Consider the following 26,430-nt stretch of genomic DNA (forward strand, 5'->3'; position numbering starts at 1 on the left):
CTTCATGTTTAATAAAAATGCGCCAAGATTTTTCCGGTTCCTAGTAAGGAGTATATATGGATATGGGGAGGGGGTGGGGAGTTGGAGCAGCATGGCACCTTTACCACATCAACCTCTTTTGTTACAACTACCACCATCACCACTCTTGCTGGCCCTCTCACAGATGTGTTTCGTACCATCCTAAGTTTCCATTTGGCAGTCCCCAGCCTTAATCTGTAAATCCAAGTCGCACAGTTCCGAAAAGTCCAAAAGCTGTTTAGCGTTGTTGTAATTTATATAGAGGGTTGAAAAATGAATTCAGATCAAATCATAATGCTAGAACACTTGTTTCATTATTGAAATTGGAACAAAATGAATATTGGAGAGGAAACTTGTGCCAAAGGCCATTTAGGACAGTGAAAAGTGAATATAAATCTTAATATTCCTGAAGACTTTATATTTTGGTCTACTTAATGTGAGTACAGCTTTGAACATTATGAGAGGGGACAAAAATATTTACAGAATTGTCATCTTCATGTTAGCTTCATGGCAGATAGCAATATTCACTGTAAAGCAACCTGACAAGTTAGTAGTAATGTACTGTAGATAGGACTGCTTGTTTGCAGGTGTGGGTAATTATATTCGTTGAGAAATGCCATTGTATAGTAAACCACAAACAGCAGATAAATGGTTTTCTGGTATAAACGAGGAGGAAACACCTTTTTCAAAGTAGCCACTTTCTTTCTAATTTAATGGATTATATGTAGCTGTTAAAAGCATAAACAGTATAGTGATTGCTTGTGTGTACAATTTCTTGTTCTTTTCTTAATGTATACCTTAATTCATTCCACATTCGTATAGGTTCTAATTGAGATCTATGGAACATGATGAATGAATAAATCTAATGCAGTAACTGTCTGGATCTGAGTTCAGTCTATCATTAAAGTGGTGTGCACATAAGAAGAAGGGTGGTAGGGCAAGGTGCAGTGACAAGAAGCAGTGTACTGTTTGATGCTTCAGGAAGTAGCATCATTCAGCTGTGTCTGTAGTGCACCCCTCAGGGTGTGAGTAGAACATTTAGCATTGATTTTCATGTCATTTTAGGTACGGTAAGGTCACTTACCCACTACAGTGCTCATTGTGGGTGACATAAAGCAAACATGATAAGTTTTACATCAAGAAGCAACAGATATAGTTTTCCAAGTGCATAAATATCACTAGGGAGAGTCACGAAAAGAAACAGTGGCGTTGTATGGCGCCTATCTCTGCATTACCAGTTATTAGGGCTGCAATGGCTGTAGTATGTGGTGACACCACAAAGTATTCTCTCTCTCTCTCTCTCTCTCTCTCTGCTCAGAAAATATAATGCAGCTGCCTTCTAACGTGTGCACCAATATAGTGTTTGTTATTTTTTTCCTGAAGCTATTGCAACCTTGAAACTGCAAGTACATACTCTGTATCATGTTTTCTATTCACTGAGGCATCAGTCAGTGCATGTTAATGTTTGAGATCTCATCACATTTAAAATAAAAAAGTTTATACAAATGTTAAATGTCAAGCTGCTTGCTTATTTGTTCTGTCTGTCTCCTTCACAGGCTGTTGAAGAAGCATTTGTTCCTGTTATAAAAATGAATTTTGATGGTATAGAAATAGATATGTTATTTGCAAGACTGGCTTTAAAAGAAATTCCCGATACAATGGTAAGCCTTACTGATAGCTTAATAACTACTGTTGATGTTGATATTAATCTATGACTTCATCCTGTAAGGAATTAGGTGTATGAAATGAGTAAACATTACTGGATTTTTGTTCATCTTGTCCATGTCCGTAACTAATTTATTATTTATGACATTGTATACAATGATTATTCCGTCTGTATTACAATATTATTATTATTATTATTATTATTATTATATTTTAGAAATTGGCAAAAAACCTCAAGTGACACATATAGAAAGATTTCAGCTGTTACAAGATTTTTCTATATTTTTAAAATAGGGATGTGTTATTTTAATTAAAAACACTTATGTTCAGCAAGACCGGCAGGTAATTTTGTAGCAATAAACCAGCATCTAACCTAAATTCAGTAATCTTCTGACTTAATTTTGCTCATATATGCCAGTGTATTTTGATGCCCACAAAAACAAAATTCTCACACAGCTAGCATCGAAACCAAGACCTTACATATGTGGTCTGACACCATATACAGTTGGCTGTCTCAGCAATGCAGAAAAAAAACGTGCAATTTTAATGCTTCGTAAGCAAAATCGTCCCTTCTGTTTTTCAAGTATGATGTGTTCTGTACTAAGATCCACAGGGTGAATGGCTTTAGTGTGAGAGTGCTGGCATATTAAACTACTGTATGACCTTGTTTTTATGTTCCCGGAATTAATGTCTTTCTGCTGTTTATGACAATTTTTATAGCTCCCATCAAATTTCTTATGTTCACAGTGTTAATTTGCATCTAATTTTACGTTTACATACTTCTAATTTTCTCACAATTTATGCTTTATGGGACAGTGTTCATGGAGAAAAAAATGATGTGGTATAAAATTACACTGGCATAACTTCGGCCTTCAAGTAGTGTTTAGAATTGTTACATGGTTAAGTTTCTTGACAGCAGGGTACTCTACTCAACAGATCTGATTTGGGGAAAAATCAGAACAATTTGTGCTTTATATCTTGCCGCTGCCAAGCTCTCCTCGGCGTGGTGGGTGATGGGAGTAACTAGGTTTGTTCCAGTTAAGGTATCATGATCAGTCACAACCATTTTCAAACTGTCTATGCTACACATGCACAAATTCATGGTCATCATGACACCTCAAATGCATATTTCGTGTGTTTCATTGTGAGGCACAGTACCTTATAACGTCAAAAGGATTACTACAGCTCAAGAAACACAGAACAACTCATATGCAAACATAGCACAAAATATTGGTGCCATGTTTCATTATTTAAATATTGAACGACACAGTTGCTGGCTTTCCAGAAAACATCGATTATGTCAAATGTTTCTACTTCCCAAACAGTTACCAGTTCCATTTACACCTGTGGCTAAACAGAGTACAAAGTCCAGATAACCTTTATTTCATAATAAACAAGTCCCTGATACGTATTATGATGCCTGTTATGTACACATATGATACATAAACTACCCATATGCAATTTTACTGCTTAAAAAGTTATTTCCTATGTTTTATATTTTCTTGCATTTTACACTATTTTTTTAAAGCTCCTTGAAAAGTGTAAAATTGGGGTTTCTCTGTATATCACTATTAAGCCTGTGTTCTCCCCTTTTGAGAAAAATTGTTCTGTGCTGTTTGTTTATAAAAGGGCCCAGAATAAATAAGATATTATATGTGAATGAGACTGGATTCTTTGAAAAACACAAAATACATTCAATTTTTATAAAAAAAAAATCAAGTGCACGAATTTTAATAGCCTATGGTTTATTTAGACAAAATGTGGATCCATACAGATTATATTGTGGGTAAATACTGGCAAAATGATAGTCCGAGGAGTATTGTCAAACAAAAGTGCCTTCTGTGTTTAATTACCATATTGCGTAGGGGGTTGGCGTTCAGATGTGTAGTGTGTGACAGTGCTCCACCTGTGAGAACACTGCAGTGTATGCTATTACTAAGTCCCTTTCCTGTTTTCATTTCTTAAGCACAACTGTGCTTGCCAGCCTTGCCAGATCATCAGTTAGCTTTGTCGGGTAATGCAGACAACATTTCCAGGGTTAATCTTGCATTCCATTTTACATTTTATTGTTTAAAATAGTGAAGCAGTGTCTTGTTTTCTGTTGTGATTAATAAAAGATAAGGTTTCTTGTTGTACTGCATCTATGTGTGTTAGTATTTTAAGTTATAGTTTGGTTCAGTATTCAGTATTAATTTAGTCTTATCAGAGTGTCACTAAATGTTTGAGACTGTGCCAGTGGGAACTGTTGGCATCTGTAAGAATACTTGGTGCATAAAATAATAATTTTATTATGTGATTGAATATGAATTATTTGATTTGGTATCCTATCTCATTTTGTTATCATTAGGATAATTCATTCAAAGTTATGTTGTAATTTAAAGTGAGCGTTTTAATTCACAACTATACCCCATTTGAAAATAGCCTTTTCAGTAAAAGCTTTTTACCATTTTCTTAATGAGATGTAAGTATCAAAGGTAACATATTTTTTTCCTTAGTTTTACATTAAACTAGTGTTTTGTGAAGTAGTGGGCTCTGTCCAGGATACATCTTAGATTTAGATTTAACCCATTGACTATTCTGGTTCCTTTATCCCTAAGAGCTCTGTGTGTGTGTGTGTGTGTGTGTGTGTGTGTGTGTGTGTGTATCAAGGACCATTTTGAGTTGCAATGGTCAAACATTGTGTGTTACAGTATGGGTAGGTTTCAGACTCTCTATCACATAGCTGATGAGGCATCTGGAAGTGACCTATGCACTGCGCTAATAAAGGAACGTTCCTAAGCAGTCACTCTGTGGTATACTTTTATTACAGTGACCCAGATTTTTTGTGTGTGTGACTTCTGTGATCAATATAGAAGTCAAAAACTAAAACTTTAGCCGTTTTGGTGGTCTGCATAGCATATTACAGTTAGCTTCCAAAGAAATGCTAATTGCTCTGTGCAGTAGCTTGTGCAGTATGTATGTATTTGTTATAAAGAATCCTTTTAAAAGGTATAAAAGTTAACTGGTCAAACATAGTGCTATTATTTGTTTGCCTTAGTAAAACACAGATCTCTTGTTTTCAAAATTATGATAAGGAAAGTTGCCACTCACCATATAGCGGAGATGCTGAGTCGCAAGCCGGCTGAAGTGGCCGTGCGGTTAAAGGCGCTGCAGTCTGGAACCGCAAGACCGCTGCGGTCGCAGGTTCGAATCCTGCCTCGGGCATGAATGTTTGTGATGTCCTTAGGTTAGTTAGGTTTAACTAGTTCTCAGTTCTAGGGGACTAATGACCTCAGCAGTTGAGTCCCATAGTGCTCAGAGCCATTTGAACCATTTTTTTGCTGAGTCGCATACAGGCACAACAAAAATACTCTCACAATTGTTTTGTTATTTAAAGAAGATTCTGCGAATGCAGAGCTTCAGTGAAATTAAGAGGGTGTTGTTTGTTGGTAGGGGACCATTATTAAGTTGGTTTGACGAGATCGGGGAGGGGAGGGGGTAGAGCGTGACAACAGTGTTTAACTAAATACAATAACGCACTTTAAAAGAAAGTCATTGTGGAGAGTCATACTCTCAAACTTCCGAGAGCTAACTTTCCAAGAAGCATTACTTCCTCAAATTTACATTACTGCATAATGATCATGAGAATAAAATTGGAGAAATTTGGGTTTCTACAAATGGTTACTGACAATCATTATTTGTGCTTTTGTTTGTGAATGTTACAAGAAGGGAGAAAAATAATTATATGATACATTATGTACTGTCCTCCAAATAGTAGTATATTCCAAAGTATGGGTATAGGGTAAATATAGACTGAACAGTTGACCAATTAGGCACTAACAGAAGTGCAGCTACGTTTGTTTGAATGTGAATATTGTATGGTAGAATTAGTATCTGACATTTAATTTACCAAACTACAATAATTCACAGTGGCTGACACTCTTTAAATCTTGCAGTTTAAGGGGCCTTTAAGCCTTCCAGTTTAGATGCTAATTACTATATTCACTCATCTGCAAAGTAGATGTGTTGGATGTGTATATTATATGTTTGTGTATTTATAATTCTATCTGTGTCAATTGTTACAGGACTTGAGAGATGACTGTCTTTTAAAAAATCTTGATCAAAAATGTGTGAGAAGTTTGAATGGCTGCCGAGTGACTGATGAAATCCTTAGGTTGGTTCCAAATATTGAGAGCTTCCGTTTGGCCCTTCGAACAATAAAACTTTGGGCGAAAAGTGAGTAGTGATAAAATGTTGTCTTTTAAAGACCTAACTTTCAAGGGAAATATAACTTTTTCAGTACTTTAAGAACATACCTCATGAATTTATAAAAAAGCTGTTTCTTTTCTGTATTGAGTATTTTTATACATGTAATGCTGTTTACTAACTGAACATCTTTACATACAAAAGCAGTGTAAGGGTGAAAGTGGCAGAAAACAGCAGACTGAGCATGGACTGACAATAAGCTTGGAAAGAAGGCAGAAGTGATATAGGCGTGGGATAAAGGAATGGAGTATGAAGCAAAGGAGCAAGTGTGCCCCACCACCGCCACACATGGTTGTGCACATGTTGCCCCCCCCCCCCCCCCCCCCTTTACACACACACACACACACACACACACACACACACACACACACACAGAGACAGAGAGAGAGAGAGAGAGAGAGAGAGAGAGAGAGAGATATGAAGTCTTGGGAATGTCTCCCAACAGTTGAAGTTGTAACAAAATCTTAAGAATATTTCAAATCGCTTAAGTGATTATACATATGGCACAAACAGTAAGTAACCCAAACATATTTTAGAATGAGAGACATTATTATCACTACAAGGTAAGAATAAGGGGAAACCGTACTGGTAGAAGTGCTGTCAGCAAGTTATGAGAGAGAAAAGGATAGATTGCTACACTAACGTTAAAGCAAAAAAGTAGATGAATTGAAAATAATTACTACAAAAGATTATATTGTTTTAATGGCTTCATTTGTGGCCCAATATGACTGTCCAACTTCCCCATCCCAGCAGAGTCGTGCTTAAGTGATAGGGGTAAAATATGCCCCCAAAATGGATGTTTTTTACAATTTTTTCTGTTATTTTTAGTGTTATGTCTCGTGAAGGGCTCAGGTATTGTTAGTGTGGTCCTGTTAAAAGCTGTAGACACTGAATTTTGCATTTCTTGGACTACCTGTTCCCAGACTAGTGCTCATCAAAGTTGGACAAATTTTCATATTTATGAAAAAATTTCATTTTAACTTCTGCTTTTTGGTAATATCATTTAAAGTTACCCATCTATCAATAAAGTGGTCTCTAAAAAATTTATAGAGGAATAAGTTCTGCATCCTGTGAGACCAAAAGTGAATGTTTTGGACCACCCGTTTCCGTACAACTCCACCTTAAAGTTGGACCATTTCCCACCATCTATGAAAACTGTTTAAAGTGAAGTTCTGCAATAATTGTTATTTACACTATATTAAATGTAGTAATATGGTACTCGTTTGTACTAGTCTTGTACTTGGTAAATATAGTGGTACAATAAAATATTAAAAGTGTAACATATATAAAAAGATAATATTAAGAAATGGTTTCATGTAGAATATGATGAGGTCCACTTATACGAAGATGGAGGCAGGATAAGAAACACAGTTCTCTGAAATCGATTAGTGAGGATTATATTTCATGATAAGAAAAATTGTGGATAAAGGTATGAAGATGAAATGAGGAAAAAATAGGTAGGTTCACAAATTTCACAGGCGTCAATCCCTTGCTTGTTTTTGGATCAGTCGGCACCTCAGAGTCTGTAATTTTCGATTGGGAATTTGTTGCTCCCACCACTCAGATTCTCAAAGTCTGTAATTTTTGTCTCCCCATAGGTGCATTCCAGATCTTTGTCAGCATCTGGTTTTTCAGTTTCATCTGGTTGGGGGAAATTAGCACAGGAGTTCCCTTTCCAATTGGCACAAATCAAAGAGCAGTTAATCCCAGCCTTCTGGCACCCACAACCATCTCACACCACTTGTTGCATTTGCAGAAAATTGTGGAGAGAAGAGACTGCAGAGCTGTTTTCGTGAAAGTAAAAATGTGGTCAAGACCAGACTTTGAAGCCTGCCAAGCCCAGAGGAGGAGATCCACCTGGTGTCGTAACTACATTTGTAGTTTTAGGTAAAAACTCAAGCAGTGTTGCTGGGCTGTGTCAGATGTTATTGGTATGGATGTCAGGTTGAATTTGAATTTCACAAGGGCTTTGGAAAAGAGGTTGAATCACAATTTATCTAAAGTATCTCGTGCCCTATCTTCGTAGTGGTTTGTTAAAAGTCGTACACCAGCTTTGGCAGTAGCTTCTGCTTGAATGGCATGCTCGAAGAAATGTTTGATTTCTTCTAGAAGAAACTTATTTTCGACAGACAGCTTGACCATCTTCTTGTTCTGCCTGAAGAGTGCTAAATTTGTGTCGCAGCCACTTGTGGCATGGAGAAATATGAGTGGCCTTCTGACGTCTGCCAGTTTGAAGCTGTTGGGACCAAATACTTTTGATGGTGTCATTCCTCTTCCAGGTTTTGAGAATTATATAATTGCTGATGTGGCTAGGCATTGAGCATGATAAGAACATCAGCATCTTCACCAACTACTTCTCACGCTCCAGTGATACCTCAAGGGCCATGGCAACAATCAGGTGATCTGTGCCTCCAATAGCTTGCTGTACTGAGCAGCCTTTTCCTTTGAGCCTCTCAGTAAGCAAGCTTATGAGACACACGTTATTTCTGTCACTGGAAAAGAATAGTGCCCGAGTCATGTTCACCAACATTAACTCTGTAAAGGTGATCTCAGAAGTATTGTTTGGTTTGCTTCAGCAGAGGCGCTCAGCATATTTGGTGTACAAGTCTTCTGGGTAGCCATCAAACACCACGTGTGTTGCACTTGGGCTATAGTGTCATTTTAGGCAGTCAGCATATTTCCTTAGGGTTAGTTGGAATGTTTCACCATTCTTTCACACAACCCAGTAGGGAAGAAATCTACCATCAACGACAAAAGTTGCTCCTTCCAGGTTGACCTGATTCACTGGTGTGAACAAGTCGTATAACACTGACTTGCGAGTCTTCCTCATTCCAACTGCATCAAACAGAGAGAGAGGATAGGTGCCAGTACATAACAGAATAATTCTTTAAGCAACAACAAAAAAATTCTCTACTCCTACTCACAACCTACACAATCAATGTGAGTTGGTCCAAATTTAAGGTGGAGCTGTACGGAAATGAGTGGTCAAAAAGATTCGCTCTTGTTCTCATAGAATGCAAAATTCATTTCTCTATAACTTTTTTATTGACCACTTTATTGGTAGATGAGTTGTTTTAGGTGATATTACCAAAAAGCAGAAGTTAAAACAAAAATATGTAAAATTTATCCAACTCTGATGAGCACTAGTATGGGAACGATTGGTCCGAAAGACGTGTTCTGGTCTCATTCAATGCGAAATTTAATGCCTTACATCTTTTAATAGGACCATGTTTTCTCTACTGTGAGTCCTTCACTAGATACAAGTATAAAACCACAACAATACCCCCCTTTTGGGGGTACATTTTTATCCCTCACCACTTAAGCTTAACTCTGCGGAGAGGGGGGCTTAGGATCATCATAGTGGACCACAAATGAAGCCATTAAAACAATAAAACCTTTTGCATCAGCTATTTCTGATTTGCTACTCACCATATAGTGGAGATGCTGAGTCAGAGATAGGCACAACAAAAAGACTGGCACAAAATAAGCTTTCAGCCGAAAGCTTATTTTGTGACAGTCTTTTCATTGTGCCTATCTCTGACTCAGCATCTAAACTGTATGGTAAGTAGCAACTATCCTTTTCATAATATTGTTACATTCCAGCCTGGATTTTCCATTGTTTAATTTCTGATTCAGACTTTATGCCTACTGGCCTTTTCACCGTAAAGATGACCCGTTGAGTTGCAGACCGACATGACAGACAGACTGTTACACATTATAGCTTTCAGTCAAAGCCTTCTTCAGCAAAGGAAACACACACACACACACACACACACACACACACACACACACACACACACACACACACAACCAAGCAAGCACATCCCATACACATATGGCCACTACCACTGGCAGCTCTGACAGGAATTGAGAGATAAGGGAAGCCCAGACTGACCGTGACAAAGTGTCTTAGACCGCGCAGCTGCCCCATGCGGCGCATCACTCCTTTGTCGACCTCAAAACTCAACACACAATGCTTAACTATGTTCACTGCTTAACTGTGTCCACTGCTTCAGTAGCATATGATATTGTAGGAATGGGCAAAGGCTCTGATTCTTGTCTTCACTTTCTTCTTGTTTCTCTGCCATTTGCTCCAGCTACACTTCATCAATTATCACAGATTGACAGACATCTACACCTTTTTCTTGTTCAACATAGTCATCAAAATTAAGATAGTCAGTTTTCATCTTGCTCCATTATTTCTTGCCACTGTTCGGCTGCAATTCCTTCGTTTTCTGGTGAGAAGTATTCTCTGAAGAAAGCTAACTCTCTTGAAGCAGTTTGAAATTGTGATTTCTTGCATGGAATTCAAGGAACTTCTTCAAAAATGTGTAATGTCCAAGATCATTACCATTTTCATTCCATTATGAAGACAGGCCAGCCCCTTCTGTACAAGAATTTTTGTCTCAGGTATTTTATAATGCATTGGTTGGAGGGGGTGAGGGTGGTTTGTGCAGCTGGGAGGAAAAACGCTACATTTATATCACGTAGATCACTGTATCTTGGGGACGCACAGCACAGTGGTCAATAAACGAGATGATTTTCCTATTTCTAACACCTAACCTTGCATCATAGTCAGGCAAGAACTGTTCAGATGTAGTTGTTGTTACCCAAGCTTTCACATTAGACATATATTTACTTGGAAATGTCAACACATTTTTAAAGCATCATGGACTCTGCCTTTTCAGTTATCCATGGCACCAATTTTTCTGTTCCTCTTTCATTACAACATAATAAAACAGTTAGCCTCCCTTTACTAAATTTTCTGGTGAGGCGTTTCTGTGGTGTGCTATAGTGTGCTGTGCTGAACTCAAAAATTTTATCTGGGTCCACATCTGCCTTCAGTACTCTGCAAGCCATCTGATGTAGTGTGGCAGAGGGTACTGCTGGTACTACTGACTGACCAGTGTTCCACTCGCGAATGGCATGTGGGAAGAATGATTGTTGGTAAGCCTAAGCTCTAATTTCTCAAATTTTCTCATCGTGGTCATTTTGCAAGATGTATGTGAGAGGAAGTAATATGTTGACTGACTCTCTTGAAATTTCAAGTGTGAACCTCTCCATTATGCACAATGCCTCTCTTGTAATGTCTGCTTCTGGAATTTTTTGAGCATCTCTGAAGAACACTGACCAAATGGTCCCATAACAAAACATCCCACTCTTCATTGGATCTTCTCTATCTTGTCTACTAATCCTACCTGGCAAGGGCCCCAGATTGATGAACAATATTCAAGAATCAGTTGAACATGTGCATTATAAGCCACTTTCCTATTTGTGTAATGTGTTTATTCCTCTTACGGCCACTCTGGGTAGTTGCTCCTCGTATTTTACAGTAGGTACATTTTTCAGCAATTTGTCAACAGTAGTTTAGTTGAACAGCAGCAGATTTATTTTCCTTTGTATGCACAATATATTACATTTATTTACATTCTGAGTCAACTGCCAAAACCTGCACCTTTCATCGATCCTCTGTAGGATCCTACAAATCGATTTTGTATTGTGGTTTTACTGCTTTCTTACATTCAATCTCACCATCTGCAAACAGTCACAAACAGCTTATTCTGCTTTCTACCGTATATTTTACATACATTGTAAATAATAATGGTTCTATCACACGTCTTTGAGTTTCTCCGGAAATTACCTTTACATCTGTTGTTTTTGTTCCATTAAGAGCAAAGTGTTGAGTTATGTCTGCAAGGAAGTCCAGTTGCGAATCTGGTCCAATGCTTGGTTAGCTCATATTTTTTTCACTAAACAGCAGGGCAGGATGGTGTGAAATGTCTTCCTGAAGTGAAGGAATGCAGCGTCTCCTGAGTGCCATTGTCTACAATGCTATGGATCTCGTGGAGGAACAGAGGGAACTGAGTTTTGCGAGATCTGTGTTTGCTGTATCCATGTTGATTTTTATAGAGGCAATTTCCATTCTTCAAAGAGCCATATTTGGTTCTTGAGCATAAAACACGTTCCATAATTCTACTACAGTTTTGACGTCAATGATATAGGCCTAAAGCACCTGACGAGATTCGAACCCACAGCCTTCTGCATGTAAGGACTATGCCTTAACCATTATGCTAAGTCAAGCGGAAGGTGAAAAAATAAGCCCATTTTATCTGTTTTAAAAACATCATTTTTACTTTACCTTTTTACGATTGATGGTAGAGTATTTTTCCACAATTTAACAGTGTCAGTGTTTACGCTTCCAGCCTCACCTCAAACACATTTGTACAATAAACAATGTCAGTCTTTGAATTTTTCAATCTAACCATTAGAGGCTTTGAAATATGTGAGTTCCAACTTTTGTGCCAAATATATTGCTTTAGCATGAACCACAGTACCATTAGTTGGAATATTCAAAGCAGGGACAACACGGAAATGAGTGACATACTAACAAGATTCCACTGTTATGTCTGACCTAGTTGGGCACATCATTAATAAATTGAGAACAGTAACAGAGGTATCAGACTTAAAGCTGTACTGGTTGCATATTATGCTTTTGACTGAAAAATGTTCTGTTTGTCAAGAAGGCTACAATCTCAGTACATACCTGTACCTTAAATTCCCTAAGTGCCCTCCCCTTTCAGTCTCCAAATAAGATGTGATATGCAAGCACAAAACAATTTCCAAAATCCTTCTATAAATTGATACAATCGACATAGGTCTCCAGTTCAGAGTATTTGATCTGTGACATTTCTTAAAGCCTGAAATTTTTTGCACATTTTCCAATTGTGTGAGATGCTCCTTCGTTTCTGCGAGCTAATGACAATAGACTATTGTGAGAAGGAGAGCAAATTTTCTTACATATTTTATATAAACTGCTGAAAAAAATTTTGCAACTACTACATAATTGTGAAGGTGTGTGGGCTTAATTGACTGGGAGCAGAGAATGAAAGAATAAGCCCTGTGTAACCAACAAAATAACTTTTCTGTGAAGTAAATATGAAAGAAGAAGAAAACAAAGGCAGTCTGTGTAAAAGTGCACATTGACGAAATCAAAATCTACTTCTGGGTAACATGTAGTAATATATTGCTCACCCTGTGAATTGTGATATTTCTGGATATTTCACACCATATTGCCCACAAAGTGGCTGAGACACTGGTGCTCAGGCCTTCTGAGTCTGATCACTCCAGTGTGAGGAGGATTCTTATAGTGCACTAATAGTTTCAATTGTTTCCAAGCATACTCACTTGAATTCATGTAAGCAGATATTGCTAGCCTTTGCATTCAGTTTACTCATGCCTCCTGAAGGAAGGTGTGATGGGATGTACTCATGCATTCTAATGTTTGAAAGACGATATCATAGTTCAAATGTTTATTGTAGGGCTAAACAGTGGATACCTAACTTAAATTAATATTAAATAAATTCTGTTTTTTTATTTTTTTTAATAAAACATGTTAAAAGCAACAGAACATTGCTAATTCTGTAGATGCTATGTAATACTTCTGAAATAGTATTTTATGATTCATGTAAGTTGTTCACATTTTGAATGTTGAAACCAATTAAATTCTTCAGCTCATATTTTGCTATCATAAATTGAGAATCTATAACAGCTAATGATAATGACAGGATAATGGGTTTCACAGATGACCTATTGTTCTGGCTAATTTTAAAATTGTGCTAAATATCAATGATAACATGAAAATCAGTTAAATGGACCATTTTCCATTAGTAGTGGCCATTCAATCAATGCTGGAGAACAAATGATCAGATTTTACACGCATTACTGCAACCCAAGTCCATCAGGTGAATTAACATTAATTAAATATTAATCATGATTTTAAACCAGAATGAAAAGTACTCCTGTCATAGCATAAAAAGGTGACTGTGTCCTGGGCAAGGTTAGGGATGTAAAAAAAGGACTCACTTTTTGACTTACCTGACAGCTTCATAGATATTCAAATCAACACATCTTTTTTGACTTTTGAACCATGTTGCTAATGCAACAACATGTATAGCTTTCACAAAACAACAACATGACCATTAATTAGATATAATTGTCTACCATTTTACAAAGGCTTTGGAACAAGTGGCACACAAAAAGAACTCCCAGATATATTTTTTATGCACTTTAAATTCAAATGAAGCTAGATTTTTGAAAGCGAGTTTTTAACTTGATTTAAGAATGCATTTTTCATTTATTTGATTCACTTTAAAACAGATAAACATGTTTTTTGCCCCTAAAATCCTAATGAAGAAACTTTTTTTTCAAATGGTTAAACTAAGTTCCAATAAACCGATGGACCCAATTTGAACAATCAGTCTTGCTCCAAGTCCGGAGTTAATTAAGAGTGACTGTTTTTGCATGTAAAATCTGAGCAAGGGTGGCTGTTTTTGCACATAAAATCCTAATGGCACACATACAAATGGTGCCATTAACTGAGTGTTAATTCCAGCCCAAAAATATTTTATGTAAGGAGTCAGTTGATTCACCCAATCTGCCCGAGTGCCAGCTCCAGTTGTCATTCAAACATTGCTTAATATTTTGTAACATGTCTACAGTAAGACAGCTGTTCAAATGGCTATACAAGTGGCCACTTTTCGAGGCTGAACAAAAAAAAAAAAAAAAGACACAAAATTTCCTTAAACATGAGTCATTTTGCACACTATTATAAACTAGTTTTAAATTTTGTAGAAATTCCAATTTTTTCATTTTGCTTATGTGGCAGAATGATTTATGGAAGGAGTAGATGACTAAATTCTTGTTGCTACTACATTAATGTACAAAGAACAGTTTTTTTGTGTGAAAACTAATGTAAATTAGAATAGTGCCCCCTATCAGGCAGCTTAATTGTGCTGTAAAGTACATATTATACTTCGTTTTTGTGATGTCATTTCCCTTAAACTGATGGGAAGAGGGCTTTCAATAAGTAGATTTTTGAGACGCACAGCGACAGGCAGTTAAGGGTGAGTTAACATTGAGATAGGTCATGTGAACAACAATACATGTATTTTTGTAATTGCCTAGCAAAGTTACGTAGGCATCACTGGAAAAGCATTGCTGATGACTGATGATGCTGTTACTGTTTGTCAACTATGTATTCATAATGAATGTAATTATGTAGTAACCAGGTGATACACAAAACTAATCAAGTTAACACAAATACGGCTTTATTCATAAACCTCTGAACAGTAATTGAAATAGCATCTCATGAATCCACATGTAATGTGAGCAGTACAACTAAGAATGCAAAGAGAATCAGTCATCACTGCTCTGTGCATATATATTTGCAAGTTGACAGCACAGCGGAGACCATGCTGTGTGCTCACCTACCACAAGCAGCGTCCAGCAGCCGGCCCACGCTGATGCAGTTGGCAGCCAATTAAAGCGCGTTCCTCCCTCCAGACACCAAATGCACGCGCACGCACGCACGCACACACACACACACACACACACACACACACACACACACACACACACGAACTACTAGCAGGATGTAGCAAATTAATATGAAGTCATATTTTGACTTACTGCTTGGTACATTGAACACAGTGTTGGTACAAGTGAGCCCTGGGACCAAACTCCTGAAATGGACTGCAGCCACACCAAAATTCTGAAATGAACTGCGGCCATTGTAGTGAAGAATATTCTGAAGTCATGGTGGTTGTTCATTTTTTGTATTGTGTGGTCCAGAAAATTTAGCGTGTTGTCTGTTGAGTATCACCATTCACAATCTGTTGAACCACCCAGTGGCACACAAGCAAGCAAGCAAGCTTCAGATTCATGCTCCACAGACTCAACAGAACACTAGTAAGCAAACAGAGTTACACTCAGGAGCTAAACACAATAAACAGAATTAAGGGTGACTGTTTTTGCATGTAAAATCTGAACAAGGGTGACTGTTTTTGCACGTTAAATCCTAATGGCACACATACAAATGGTGCCATTAGCTGAGTGTTAATTTCAGCCCAAAAATATTTTATGTAAGGAATCAGTCGATTCACCCAATCTGCCCGAGTGCCAGCTCCACATGATAGAGCAATTAAGCCAACAAATTTCTAAACAGAAAAGGAACAAATGCACAACACAAACACAAAAACTTACAAAACACAGACCAAGTCAAAGACCACATGCAAGAGACAACAATGGCAACAATGCACACACAAAACAAAATGGCACACACCTACAATAACAAAATTGTCCACAGAGCAGACAAAATGTTAAAGAAACAGGACTTCAAATAGGATACGGGACAGACAACATGACACAGAAAAAACTCAGAACATAAGACACCCACAGATAAATTCAATAGATCAAAAATATATGAAATCACAAGCAGCACGGCACCAAACTATCTTGGGAACAAATGAACGCCAACAACGTTAGGAAACACAACATAGTACTCACTGAATTTTGTGAAGCGAAACTGCATTTATAAAAAACAAAATCGTGCAAAGTACGTTAATATGTGTGTCCTGTGCCCTCAGACCGCATAAGAAGAAAGCTCAGTCACAAAAATACGTGCATAATAACAAACATATACACAAAACATTTTGCCACCCCAAAATAATGTTTTTAAAAAATCTAGGGATTTGTTAACTTGCCTATGAAATCTACATTTACATCATTTGGTTTGCAGATGACAAGCTATCAGTGCAGGACATCATATGGATGGTCCTGCAAAATCATATAGAGGGAGAACCTATATCCTGTAATTTAACTGCAAACGTGGAAAGAAAGACGAGCTGCAAACCCAAAAGATGAATTTCATTTAGGGCAATTTAAAATGTAACCGGTATCCTGTCAGTGCCAGTGATGTCTTCAGTTTTTCTTTCTTTTTTTTTTTTCAATTCCTTGGTCATTTATTTCTTTATCTGTAATTTTCACTTCTGAGCAATGATCAAAGGTAGGAGCTCTGTTATGATGTACTTGGAGAATGAACCACATGGTGCCTATATTTCTAGCTCAGTGTAATAAAGGAGAGGACCATCTTGAAAACAGTTTGTTGCGCATGTGTAGTTGTTTATCATGGAGAGTATTATTTCTAGAGAATCACTAACATTCATATTGCCTTTAAAAGCATTGAAATGTACAACGTATGAGCTTAACACTGACATAATGCAGATTTCATTAATCTCTTAAGTTCACTGCAGTTATAAGAAACAGGCAGCATTTAAACATTGCCGTGACTGCTTAGGTCTTGCAGCTTTGAAAAACAGAGAAAGAAAAATGTTAATAATAACTATTCAGTGTTTTGCCTTAAGCTCCTTAATACAGAGCCTTTATGGTCACCAAATTGTGCAGGATGTTTCAAAAAGAATTACCTGATTTTGGACAGTAATAATTATGAAACACGGGATATGTCAGCAAGGAAATGTATGTCATTTGAATAAGTGTGGCCTAGAGTTTCAAAAAATCACTATTAGATGTCAGTCAGTGTGCCTTCTCAGTTTGCAATCAGTCAGAAGTAAGATGGTGTTCACTCAAGAAAAGGCATTTTGTATGCTGCAGTTTGCAAAGAGTGAGTCTCTGATTTCAGTCGAGTGAGCTTTTCGTCAGAGTTTTGGCATAGATCTGCCTGCACCCGAAAGCATTCATTGTTGTATCGCCAATTTGAAGACACAGGGTGATTATGCAAAAGTTAGAGCCCAGATCGACCTCACAAGGGAAAACACAGTGACTTTAGTGAGCCATCTTGAAATGTTGCAGAATTGGCTTTTTCTACAACTTCAGAACTCCATTGATTTCATTTTTCAACAGGATGGAGCTCCACCACACTGGCACAACGGTGTATGTCAGTTTCTCAATAACATTCTACCTCAACACTGAATAGTGTGCACAGGACCCAGAGACACTGTCCTGCATTCTTTGTCTCAAAGATTGCCAGACATGACCCCATCTGATTTTTTTTATTGTGGGGATGTGAAGAAAAGTGTGTTCATCTACCCTCCCCTTTACCTCATGGCGTAGAAGTAGTGAAGAACAGATTAACAACTGCCGTAACTGATGTATAAAACCAAATACAGAGTGTCAGGTTTATGACGAATTTAGCTATCATTTGGATGTTGTTCGTGCTGATGCTGGTGGACACATACAGCATTTGTAATAGCATAGCCAAAACGTTAAAAATAATTTTGAGTATTTTGCAGTCTATTCCAAGATTGTAATACGTTTTTGTCAGTAAATATAGAAGTTTGAAATCGGGGCATTCTTTTCGAAACATCCTGTATATCACAACTGTCAGTTTTTTCCATTAATGAAATGCTTTGGATAGTATGCACCATCTGACTTGGCAAAACTGAAAATTGTCTGGTAACCTCATAAAATTATATGAATTTGTTCATTTAAATTTAAACAATTAAATTACCTATGCATCTTTTTTTCATAATGTAGCCTCTGACATTCATTCATTAATTAAAACATGGTTTTGTTTCTTCATTTGTTTTTATAGTATTTATGTGTTTTGCATGTATTTTTGCTAGCCACTTCTAATGTGACGAAAAAGTGTGAATGTTTTATAATGTTAACACTGATGCATTAAGACATGTTACTACCTGCTGGTAGCAATTCTGTTACAACACAATTACAGTGTGTGTGTGTTCACTATCTTTACAGTTTCTTATTTGGGTTATGAATGAGCTTACTAACTCAGAGCTGTTTATATTTGCTGTATTTCATGCTGCCAGAACAAATTGTTTCTGTTATAATTGTTTTAGTTGCTTGGTCTTATGAAACTTTTTCTGTAATTTCTTGTATGCAGGACGAAAAAAGTCTGAATTAAGTTGAAACTTTATTAAGTGCTAATTATTTTGTGGACTGCATACTTCTCAAAAAATGTTTTGATATTGTTATTTTTTAGTCTTACAAGACACTAGTTTTGCACCAGCATTTAGGGAAGCTGTTATTTGTACCATATTTGTCCAATATGTTTGTTTACTGCATAAATTCATTGCCATGTATTGCAATTGGTTATGAAATGACTATTCATGTAATTGCTTGTATCCAGAGCATGGGATTTACAGCAATGCACTGGGATATCTTGGAGGTGTCTCATGGGCAATGTTAGTTGCACGAACTTGCCAGCTGTATCCAAATGCCGTCGCTGCGACCTTGGTGCACAAGTTCTTCCTCGTTTTTTCTCAGTGGAAGTGGCCCCAACCTGTCTTGCTGAAACCACCGGACACTGTTAACTTGGGATTCCCTGTGTGGGATCCAAGGGTAAGCTAAAGATTCATTATAAAATTATTGTACAAAAAAAAAGATTAGGTCATGGTTTGTTGTACAGTTGTCTTGAAAATGTATTTTATGCTGCTGTATACCTTTGTAGATTCTAGAATAGTAAACTTGAAATTCTCACTTTAAGCTGATGTGAAGTAAAAAGGAGGAGATATACTTTGAATGGAAAGAAAATTTAAGCCTTATTAGTGGGAACATATTGTTATTTCTTTAAAGAGAGGGAAAGTAGAATTGGATTGAGGAGGACATTTAGTTGAAAAGACTGATGATAACTGGGCAAATAATTGAGAAAAATGTGTGTGAAGTAATTATATTGTTCAGTGCTTTTCTACATTTCTTCTATCCCATTTTATTGTGCAGTGAGTGTACTAATATTCCTTAGTATTGGATATATTTCTGGTTTATGTCTTGTTGTCATCTCCATAATTCTGATTGTACCTTATCACACACAGAAATTTCCACAGCATGAACTGCCATCGTTAGACTTGGCATTAAAAATCTACTAATGTAATGAGATATCGAAAGAAAATTCATTTAGTCTTAAAGTCATTAAGTTTTCTGCTGGTTTTGTCTTTTGCTATGTTTTCCCATATCTTTTGCTATCTCATTGTTTTGTGTGCCTTACAAAATGTTCATTTGCCTTTTTCTCCTGCCAGCGAGCTGCTCATTTTCACTGCATGCATTGGCAAGTTTAACTCAGCACTGTTGCTATTTTGATTTCACTCCTTGTATAGTAACATCCCCCACTACATTGCATTTCAGATACTTCTTCTTCTAGGGTTGTCTTGCTTTTTAAATTTCGTCTTCATGTTGTCCAATTCTCAGGATATATACTTTCAGAAAGATCTGTTTGGTCGGTGTTTAGAAACCAGCAGATATCTGTTAATTACTCTCCTGACCATGTGACAAAGATGAGTGACATTGTGCAAACTTAACCATATTATGGAAAAGGATAGTTGCTATTCACCATGTGGCGGAGGTGCTGGGTGGCAGAAAGGTACAACAAAAAGACTGTCACAAAATAAGCTTTTGGCCAATGAGGCCTTTGTCAAAAATAGAGGACGCACACATGAACCAGTCTGTGGCTTCAGCTGCCACAGACTGTGATCATGTGTGGGTGAGTTGCATAATATTCTTACATTCCATCCTGAATTTTCTATTGTTTGATTGTCCAAACTTAAGATTATTGTATCTGCACTGTGAGTTTTTGTTTCTAGTGGAAGTACTTATTCTTCTTGCCTTCAATACCATTATTGAACAAAATATTTTGTTCGTATGTGATATTTTATGTATCTTATAAATTATTTTTCAGATAAATGCTGCAGATAGATATCATTTGATGCCTATTATCACCCCAGCATATCCACAACAAAATTCTACTTTCAATGTATCTATATCAACCAGAACAATAATGCAAGAAGAATTTAAGCAGGGCCTAGCAATAACGGAAGACATAATGGTTGGAAAATGCACTTGGAACAAATTATTCGAGCCTCCTAATTTTTTCTCCAAATACAAGTAAGAATATTATACATACAGCTTATATATTTATTGAAATATTTCTATTCCAGTAATGCACTGCTAGTGGAAGTTTAAACTCACTTCTGTGTGTTTAAGATTTTGGAAATACATCTGATCAAAATATTATTTTACTAGAGAAGTTAAAAGTCTTTCTTTTTTTGGGCTTGTAGAAATAATCTTACTGCTTTTACAGAGTACACTGATTAGGCAAAACATTATGACCCCCCTCCCACTGTGAGATTAAATGCCATCTGATGGTGATGCAGGCATGTTGTGCGGTGAGGAAAATATACTGCATAACCCCACTCTCATGTTTCCGGAACTAACATTTTCCTGATGTTTATGAAATTTTTTGTCATTCATCACCTGTGTTAATTCACACCCAGTTTGATGTTAACGTATCTATTATTTTCCCACAATTTACACATGAAAAAATATTCATGGAGTAAAGAACTAAAGTAAATGGACGTTGATTGTCAAATAATGTTTACAAATGTTACGTGGTTAAGGGGAGCTGGAGGTGCCTATGCTGCCCATGTTAAAATCACTAAGTTTGAGGAACATTCATGAATAAACTACCAAATAGAAAAATTTGAATTTTTTTTTACATATAGAGTGGTTTAGTATTGCAGTTATGACAGAGGGATTTTGGAGTATCTTTTCTAGTTACCTTCCAATTATTTTTTTTTATTAATGACCCAAATTTTTTTTACAAATAATTGCTTTATAATTAAACTGAAATGAAACTACTGAACATATTGCCAAATGGCTGTATTACAATGTAAGTTTGACCACTAGGAGTGTTGTATAAAAATTTCATCTCTCTAGCTTGAGTGGATTTTGAGAAAATGTTCCTTATATTCGAAAAATTCTAATTTACGAGAAATGGCTATCAAAGTTTCTCAATACATTCCTGCACTATAGGATGGATTATCAGGGTCTTCTTCTTCATCCTCCAAAAGCTTCCTCTTCTGTCTTCTTTTCCGGTCTGTTGTTCCATCATACTTCATATGACTCTCTCTTCTTTCTGCTCCTCTTATCCTTTCTCTGTCAATATTTCTTAGTACTCGTACAGTGTTCACCCCAGCTGTAAATCCTAATGCCTTCAGAACTTCACACTTCACACTGTTCCCTTGGTTGTAGGTTGCTATTGCATCATAAATGCCAAAGTGCAGTGTTTTTATGCTTACAAACACCCTTTTAGGAATCACTTTCCAAATCAAATTGTTTACGCTCTCATTAGGATTCTGCGTCTTTCCGTGTAGACATTTGTGTAACAATTCTGGCTGTGCTAAGTCATGAAAAATATCATCACTGTCACTAACATATTCACGAAATCTCTCACTTCCACCAGTCAGCTTCTTGCTAGAAGATGTCACAGGGCTATGGCCGGCCATGTGTTGCTTAGCAGAAGAACGCACTGTTTCAGTAATTGTAGTATCGCAACTTGATATTAGTGTTAATTTTCTTTTCCCTACGTTCTTCGTCTTCTTGTATACACGGTTACTAAAACGTGGCATCGTAACCAGAACAACGCTTTACACAAGAAGTATAATACTACCAACAACAGGCGCAACACTGAACTAATTCGAAACGGTAAACAGCAAAGAGACGATATTCCGCGCTCTTAGCGCTTCATTTGTCACAGAAAACAATGTAGCCAACCCTTGCACACTCGCTGTATGTGTAACATAAGGTGCTGTATGCGTAACAGGCCGAGAAAATCCCAAGCAGTTCGCCAGGAAGTCACGAGAGGGTGTTAGATGCATTCAGCGGCCGCCCATTTCCTCTGCAGGAGTGGGGGAAAATGGTAATAACTCCACTTCCAGGGCGAGTAGAACAATAATTCAAAGTTTACATTAAAGAGAAATGTTCCAATTAATTTTCGGTAGCAAAAAAAAAAAAATTGTAATTTTTTGGATTCGACCACCTCCGGCTCCCCTTAAGCTTCTTGACACCAGGACCCTCTACTCAGCAGATCTGAACTGGGAAACGGATAAAAGTCAAAACAATTCATGCTTTATCTCCTACCACTGCCAAGTGCCGCTCGGCATGGTGGCTGACGTGGTTTGTTTGAATAAAGGTATTATGACAAAACACAACTATGTCAAAAATTTCTGTACTGCGCATGCGCAGCTTCAAGATTGTTGCTGTCGTCTTGAAAACTTTGTGTTATTGAAACCATATTTAGTGTGTTTTTGTTAGTTTGACTACATGTAGAGCTAGTTGACACCTTTGCTCGCTTTGCTTTGTTCAAATATTTTTGTTTGAAACACAGCACTAGGTTCATATTTTTTAATGCTTAGCAAGATGTGTTTCAAGAATTGATTCTCGTTGTGAAGTGCAAATATTTACAGGCACAGTACCTGATAACTTCAAAAAGATGATTACGGTGCAAGAGACGCAGAACAACACATATGCAAACACCACGTGAAATACTTATGTGAATACACTCCTGGAAATGGAAAAAAGGAACACATTGACACCGGTGTGTCAGACCCACCATACTTGCTCCGGACACTGCGAGAGGGCTGTACAAGCAATGATCACACGCACGGCACAGCGGACACACCAGGAACCGCGGTGTTGGCCGTCGAATGGCGCTAGCTGCGCAGCATTTGCGCACCGCCGCCGTCAGTGTCAGCCAGTTTGCTGTGGCATACGGAGCTCCATCGCAGTCTTTAACACTGGTAGCATGCCGCGACAGCGTGGACGTGAACCGTATGTGCAGTTGACGGACTTTGAGCGAGGGCGTATAGTGGACATGCGGGAGGCCGGGTGGACGTACCGCCGAATTGCTCAACACGTGGGGCGTGAGGTCTCCACAGTACATCGATGTTGTCGCCAGTGGTCGGCGGAAGGTGCACGTGCCCGTCGACCTGGGACCGGACCGCAGCGACGCACGGATGCACGCCAAGACCGTAGGATCCTACGCAGTGCCGTAGGGGACCGCACCGCCACTTCCCAGCAAATTAGGGACACTGTTGCTCCTGGGGTATCGGCGAGGACCATTCGCAACCGTCTCCATGAAGCTGAGCTACGGTCCCGCACACCGTTAGGCCGTCTTCCGCTCACGCCCCAACATCGTGCAGCCCGCCTCCAGTGGTGTCGCGACAGGCGTGAATGGAGGGACGAATGGAGACGTGTCGTCTTCAGCGATGAGAGTCGCTTCTGCCTTGGTGCCAATGATGGTCGTATGCGTGTTTGGCGCCGTGCAGGTGAGCGCCACAATCAGGACTGCATACGACCGAGGCACACAGGGCCAACACCCGGCATCATGGTGTGGGGAGCGATCTCCTACACTGGCCGTACACCACTGGTGATCGTCGAGGGGACACTGAATAGTGCACGGTACATCCAAACCGTCATCAAACCCATCGTTCTTCCATTCCTAGACCGGCAAGGGAACTTGCTGTTCCAACAGGACAATGCACGTTCGCATGTATCCCGTGCCACCCAACGTGCTCTAGAAGGTGTAAGTCAACTACCCTGGCCAGCAAGATCTCCGGATCTGTCCCCCATTGAGCATGTTTGGGACTGGATGAAGCGTTGTCTCACGTGGTCTGCACGTCCAGCACGAACGCTGGTCCAACTGAGGCGCCAGGTGGAAATGGCATGGCAAGCCGTTCCACAGGACTACATCCAGCATCTCTACGATCGTCTCCATGGGAGAATAGCAGCCTGCATTGCTGCGAAAGGTGGATATACACTGTACTAGTGCCGACATTGTGCATGCTCTGTTGCCTGTGTCTATGTGCCTGTGGTTCTGTCAGTGTGATCATGTGATGTATCTGACCCCAGGAATGTGTCAATAAAGTTTCCCCTTCCTGGGACAATGAATTCACGGTGTTCTTATTTCAATTTCCAGGAGTGTATTTGCACTTGACAACAAGAACAAATTCTCAAAAGGTGTCATGCTAAGTGTGAAAAAATATGTAACTGGTGCAGTGTTTTGTTATTTATGTAATGAATGATAGTTGCAGACTTTCCAGAAACATTGATTATGATGTATGAAATTGAGTTAAATGTTTCTACTTCCCAGACAGTAGGTAGTTTCAGTTACATTGGTGGTTTTTATTAGATAACAAACTGTTATTAAATAATAAACAAGCCTCTTGACAAGTATTTTGATCCCTATTACATACATATATCATACATAAAGTGCAAAAATGCAAAGAAAGATACTATACATAACTTTTACTTCTTTAAACATTATTTCCCACATTTTATGTTTTCTTGCATTTTACACCATTTTTTTCAAGTGTCTCACAAAGTGTAAAAGTGAGGTTCACTGTGTAAGAAAAGCAGAGATAATGAGGGATCCTTGTGAGTAGAGAGTACAGCGACGGTGCAGGCATAAGTGTTTTCAGAGCACACTGTTCAGTGCACATTTTTGGACATGGGTCTCTGCAGCAGGCAACCTCTGTGTGTTCCCATGTGGACAAAAGAGCATGGTAAGTTACTATAGCAGTGGGTACACAATCTTCAAGACTGAACACTCAATCAAGGGAAACATGTCACTTGGTCAGATGAATCACATTTCTTTTTACACCATGTCAGTGGTCATCTCGGGATACACCATCATTCTGGTAAACAGCTGCTCAAAAGATGCACGCTGCCGTGGTTGCAGGAGTGTTAAGCTCCAAGTGACATGGAGCTGGACTCCATTGGAGTTATGATAGTCACCAAAGGCACCATGGTAGCTGTCAACTGTATGATCATAACTGCATATCACCTGCATCCCTTCCTGCTGTCTTCACTGACAGAGGTGACATCACTGCCATATTAGAATAATGCTATTGTGGTTTGAAGAGCATGATATGAACTCACTTTGTAGTCTTCGCTACCCGATGGTACACATCTGGGAAGCTATCACACACCAAGTCTGTGCCCACAAACTACTGGCATGTAATTTACGGGAATTGAATCCTCCTGCTTAGCTGAGTGGTAACGTGTTTGCCTACCATGCAGCGGGTCTGGGTTTAGTTCCCAGCCAGGTTGGAGATCTTCTCCGCTCATGGACTGGGTGTTGTGTTGTCATCATCACCAGCACGCAAGTCCTCCAATGTGCAACCACCCGAAATACGACTTGCAGTCAGCAGTCAGACTTCCTCAGACGGGGCCTCCTGGCCATTAATGCGACACAATCATTTCACACACACACACACACACACACACACACACACACACATATATATATATATATATATATATATATATATATATATATATATATATATATATATATATATGGTTATAATAGAGGGAATCATTCCACGTAGGAAAAATATATCTAAAAACCCACATCCTTTCGTCTTTCCCTATCCTTCCCTCTTTCCTGATGAGGCAACAGTTTGTTGCGAAAGCTTGAATTTTGTGTGTATGTTTGTGTTTGTTTGTGTGTCTGTCGACCTGCCAGCACTTTCATTTGGTAAGTCACATCATCTTTGTTATGTTGAAACTCTTTGTCTTTAAATATGTCTGCTTGTGTCTGTATATGTGTGGATGGATATGTGTGTGTGTGCGAGTGTATACCCGTCCCTTTTTCCCCCTAAGGTAAGTCTTTCCGCTCCCGGGATTGGAATGACTCCTTACCCTCTCCCTTAAAACCCACATCCTTTCGTCTTTCCCTCGCCTTCTCTCTTTCCTGATGAGGCAACAGTTTGTTGCAAAAGCTTGAATTTTGTGTGTATGTTTGTGTTTGTTTGTGTGTCTATCGACCTGCCAGCGCTTTCGTTCGGTAAGTCACCTCATCTGTGTTTTTATATATAATTTTTCCCACGTGGAATGTTTCCCTCTATTAGGTGT

The 26,430-nt window shown here is 38.3% G+C and overlaps 1 protein-coding gene across 5 annotated transcripts in view; it reads left to right on the forward strand.

Annotated features, from left to right (window-relative positions):
• LOC126485133 (poly(A) polymerase type 3-like) overlaps window positions 1-26,430 on the forward strand; it is a 186,432-nt gene that overhangs the window by 53,113 nt on the left and 106,889 nt on the right. For all 5 annotated transcript variants that reach the window (XM_050108777.1, XM_050108780.1, XM_050108779.1 and 2 more), the window contains 4 exons: window positions 1,575-1,679; window positions 5,748-5,898; window positions 18,872-19,083; window positions 20,414-20,619. In XM_050108777.1, the coding sequence (XP_049964734.1) occupies window positions 1,575-1,679; window positions 5,748-5,898; window positions 18,872-19,083; window positions 20,414-20,619 (674 nt within the window). The remainder of the gene's footprint in view (window positions 1-1,574; window positions 1,680-5,747; window positions 5,899-18,871; window positions 19,084-20,413; window positions 20,620-26,430) is intronic.

This window comes from Schistocerca serialis, chromosome 6 (genome assembly GCF_023864345.2).
Source record: "Schistocerca serialis cubense isolate TAMUIC-IGC-003099 chromosome 6, iqSchSeri2.2, whole genome shotgun sequence".
Lineage (NCBI taxonomy): Eukaryota > Metazoa > Arthropoda > Insecta > Orthoptera > Acrididae > Schistocerca > Schistocerca serialis.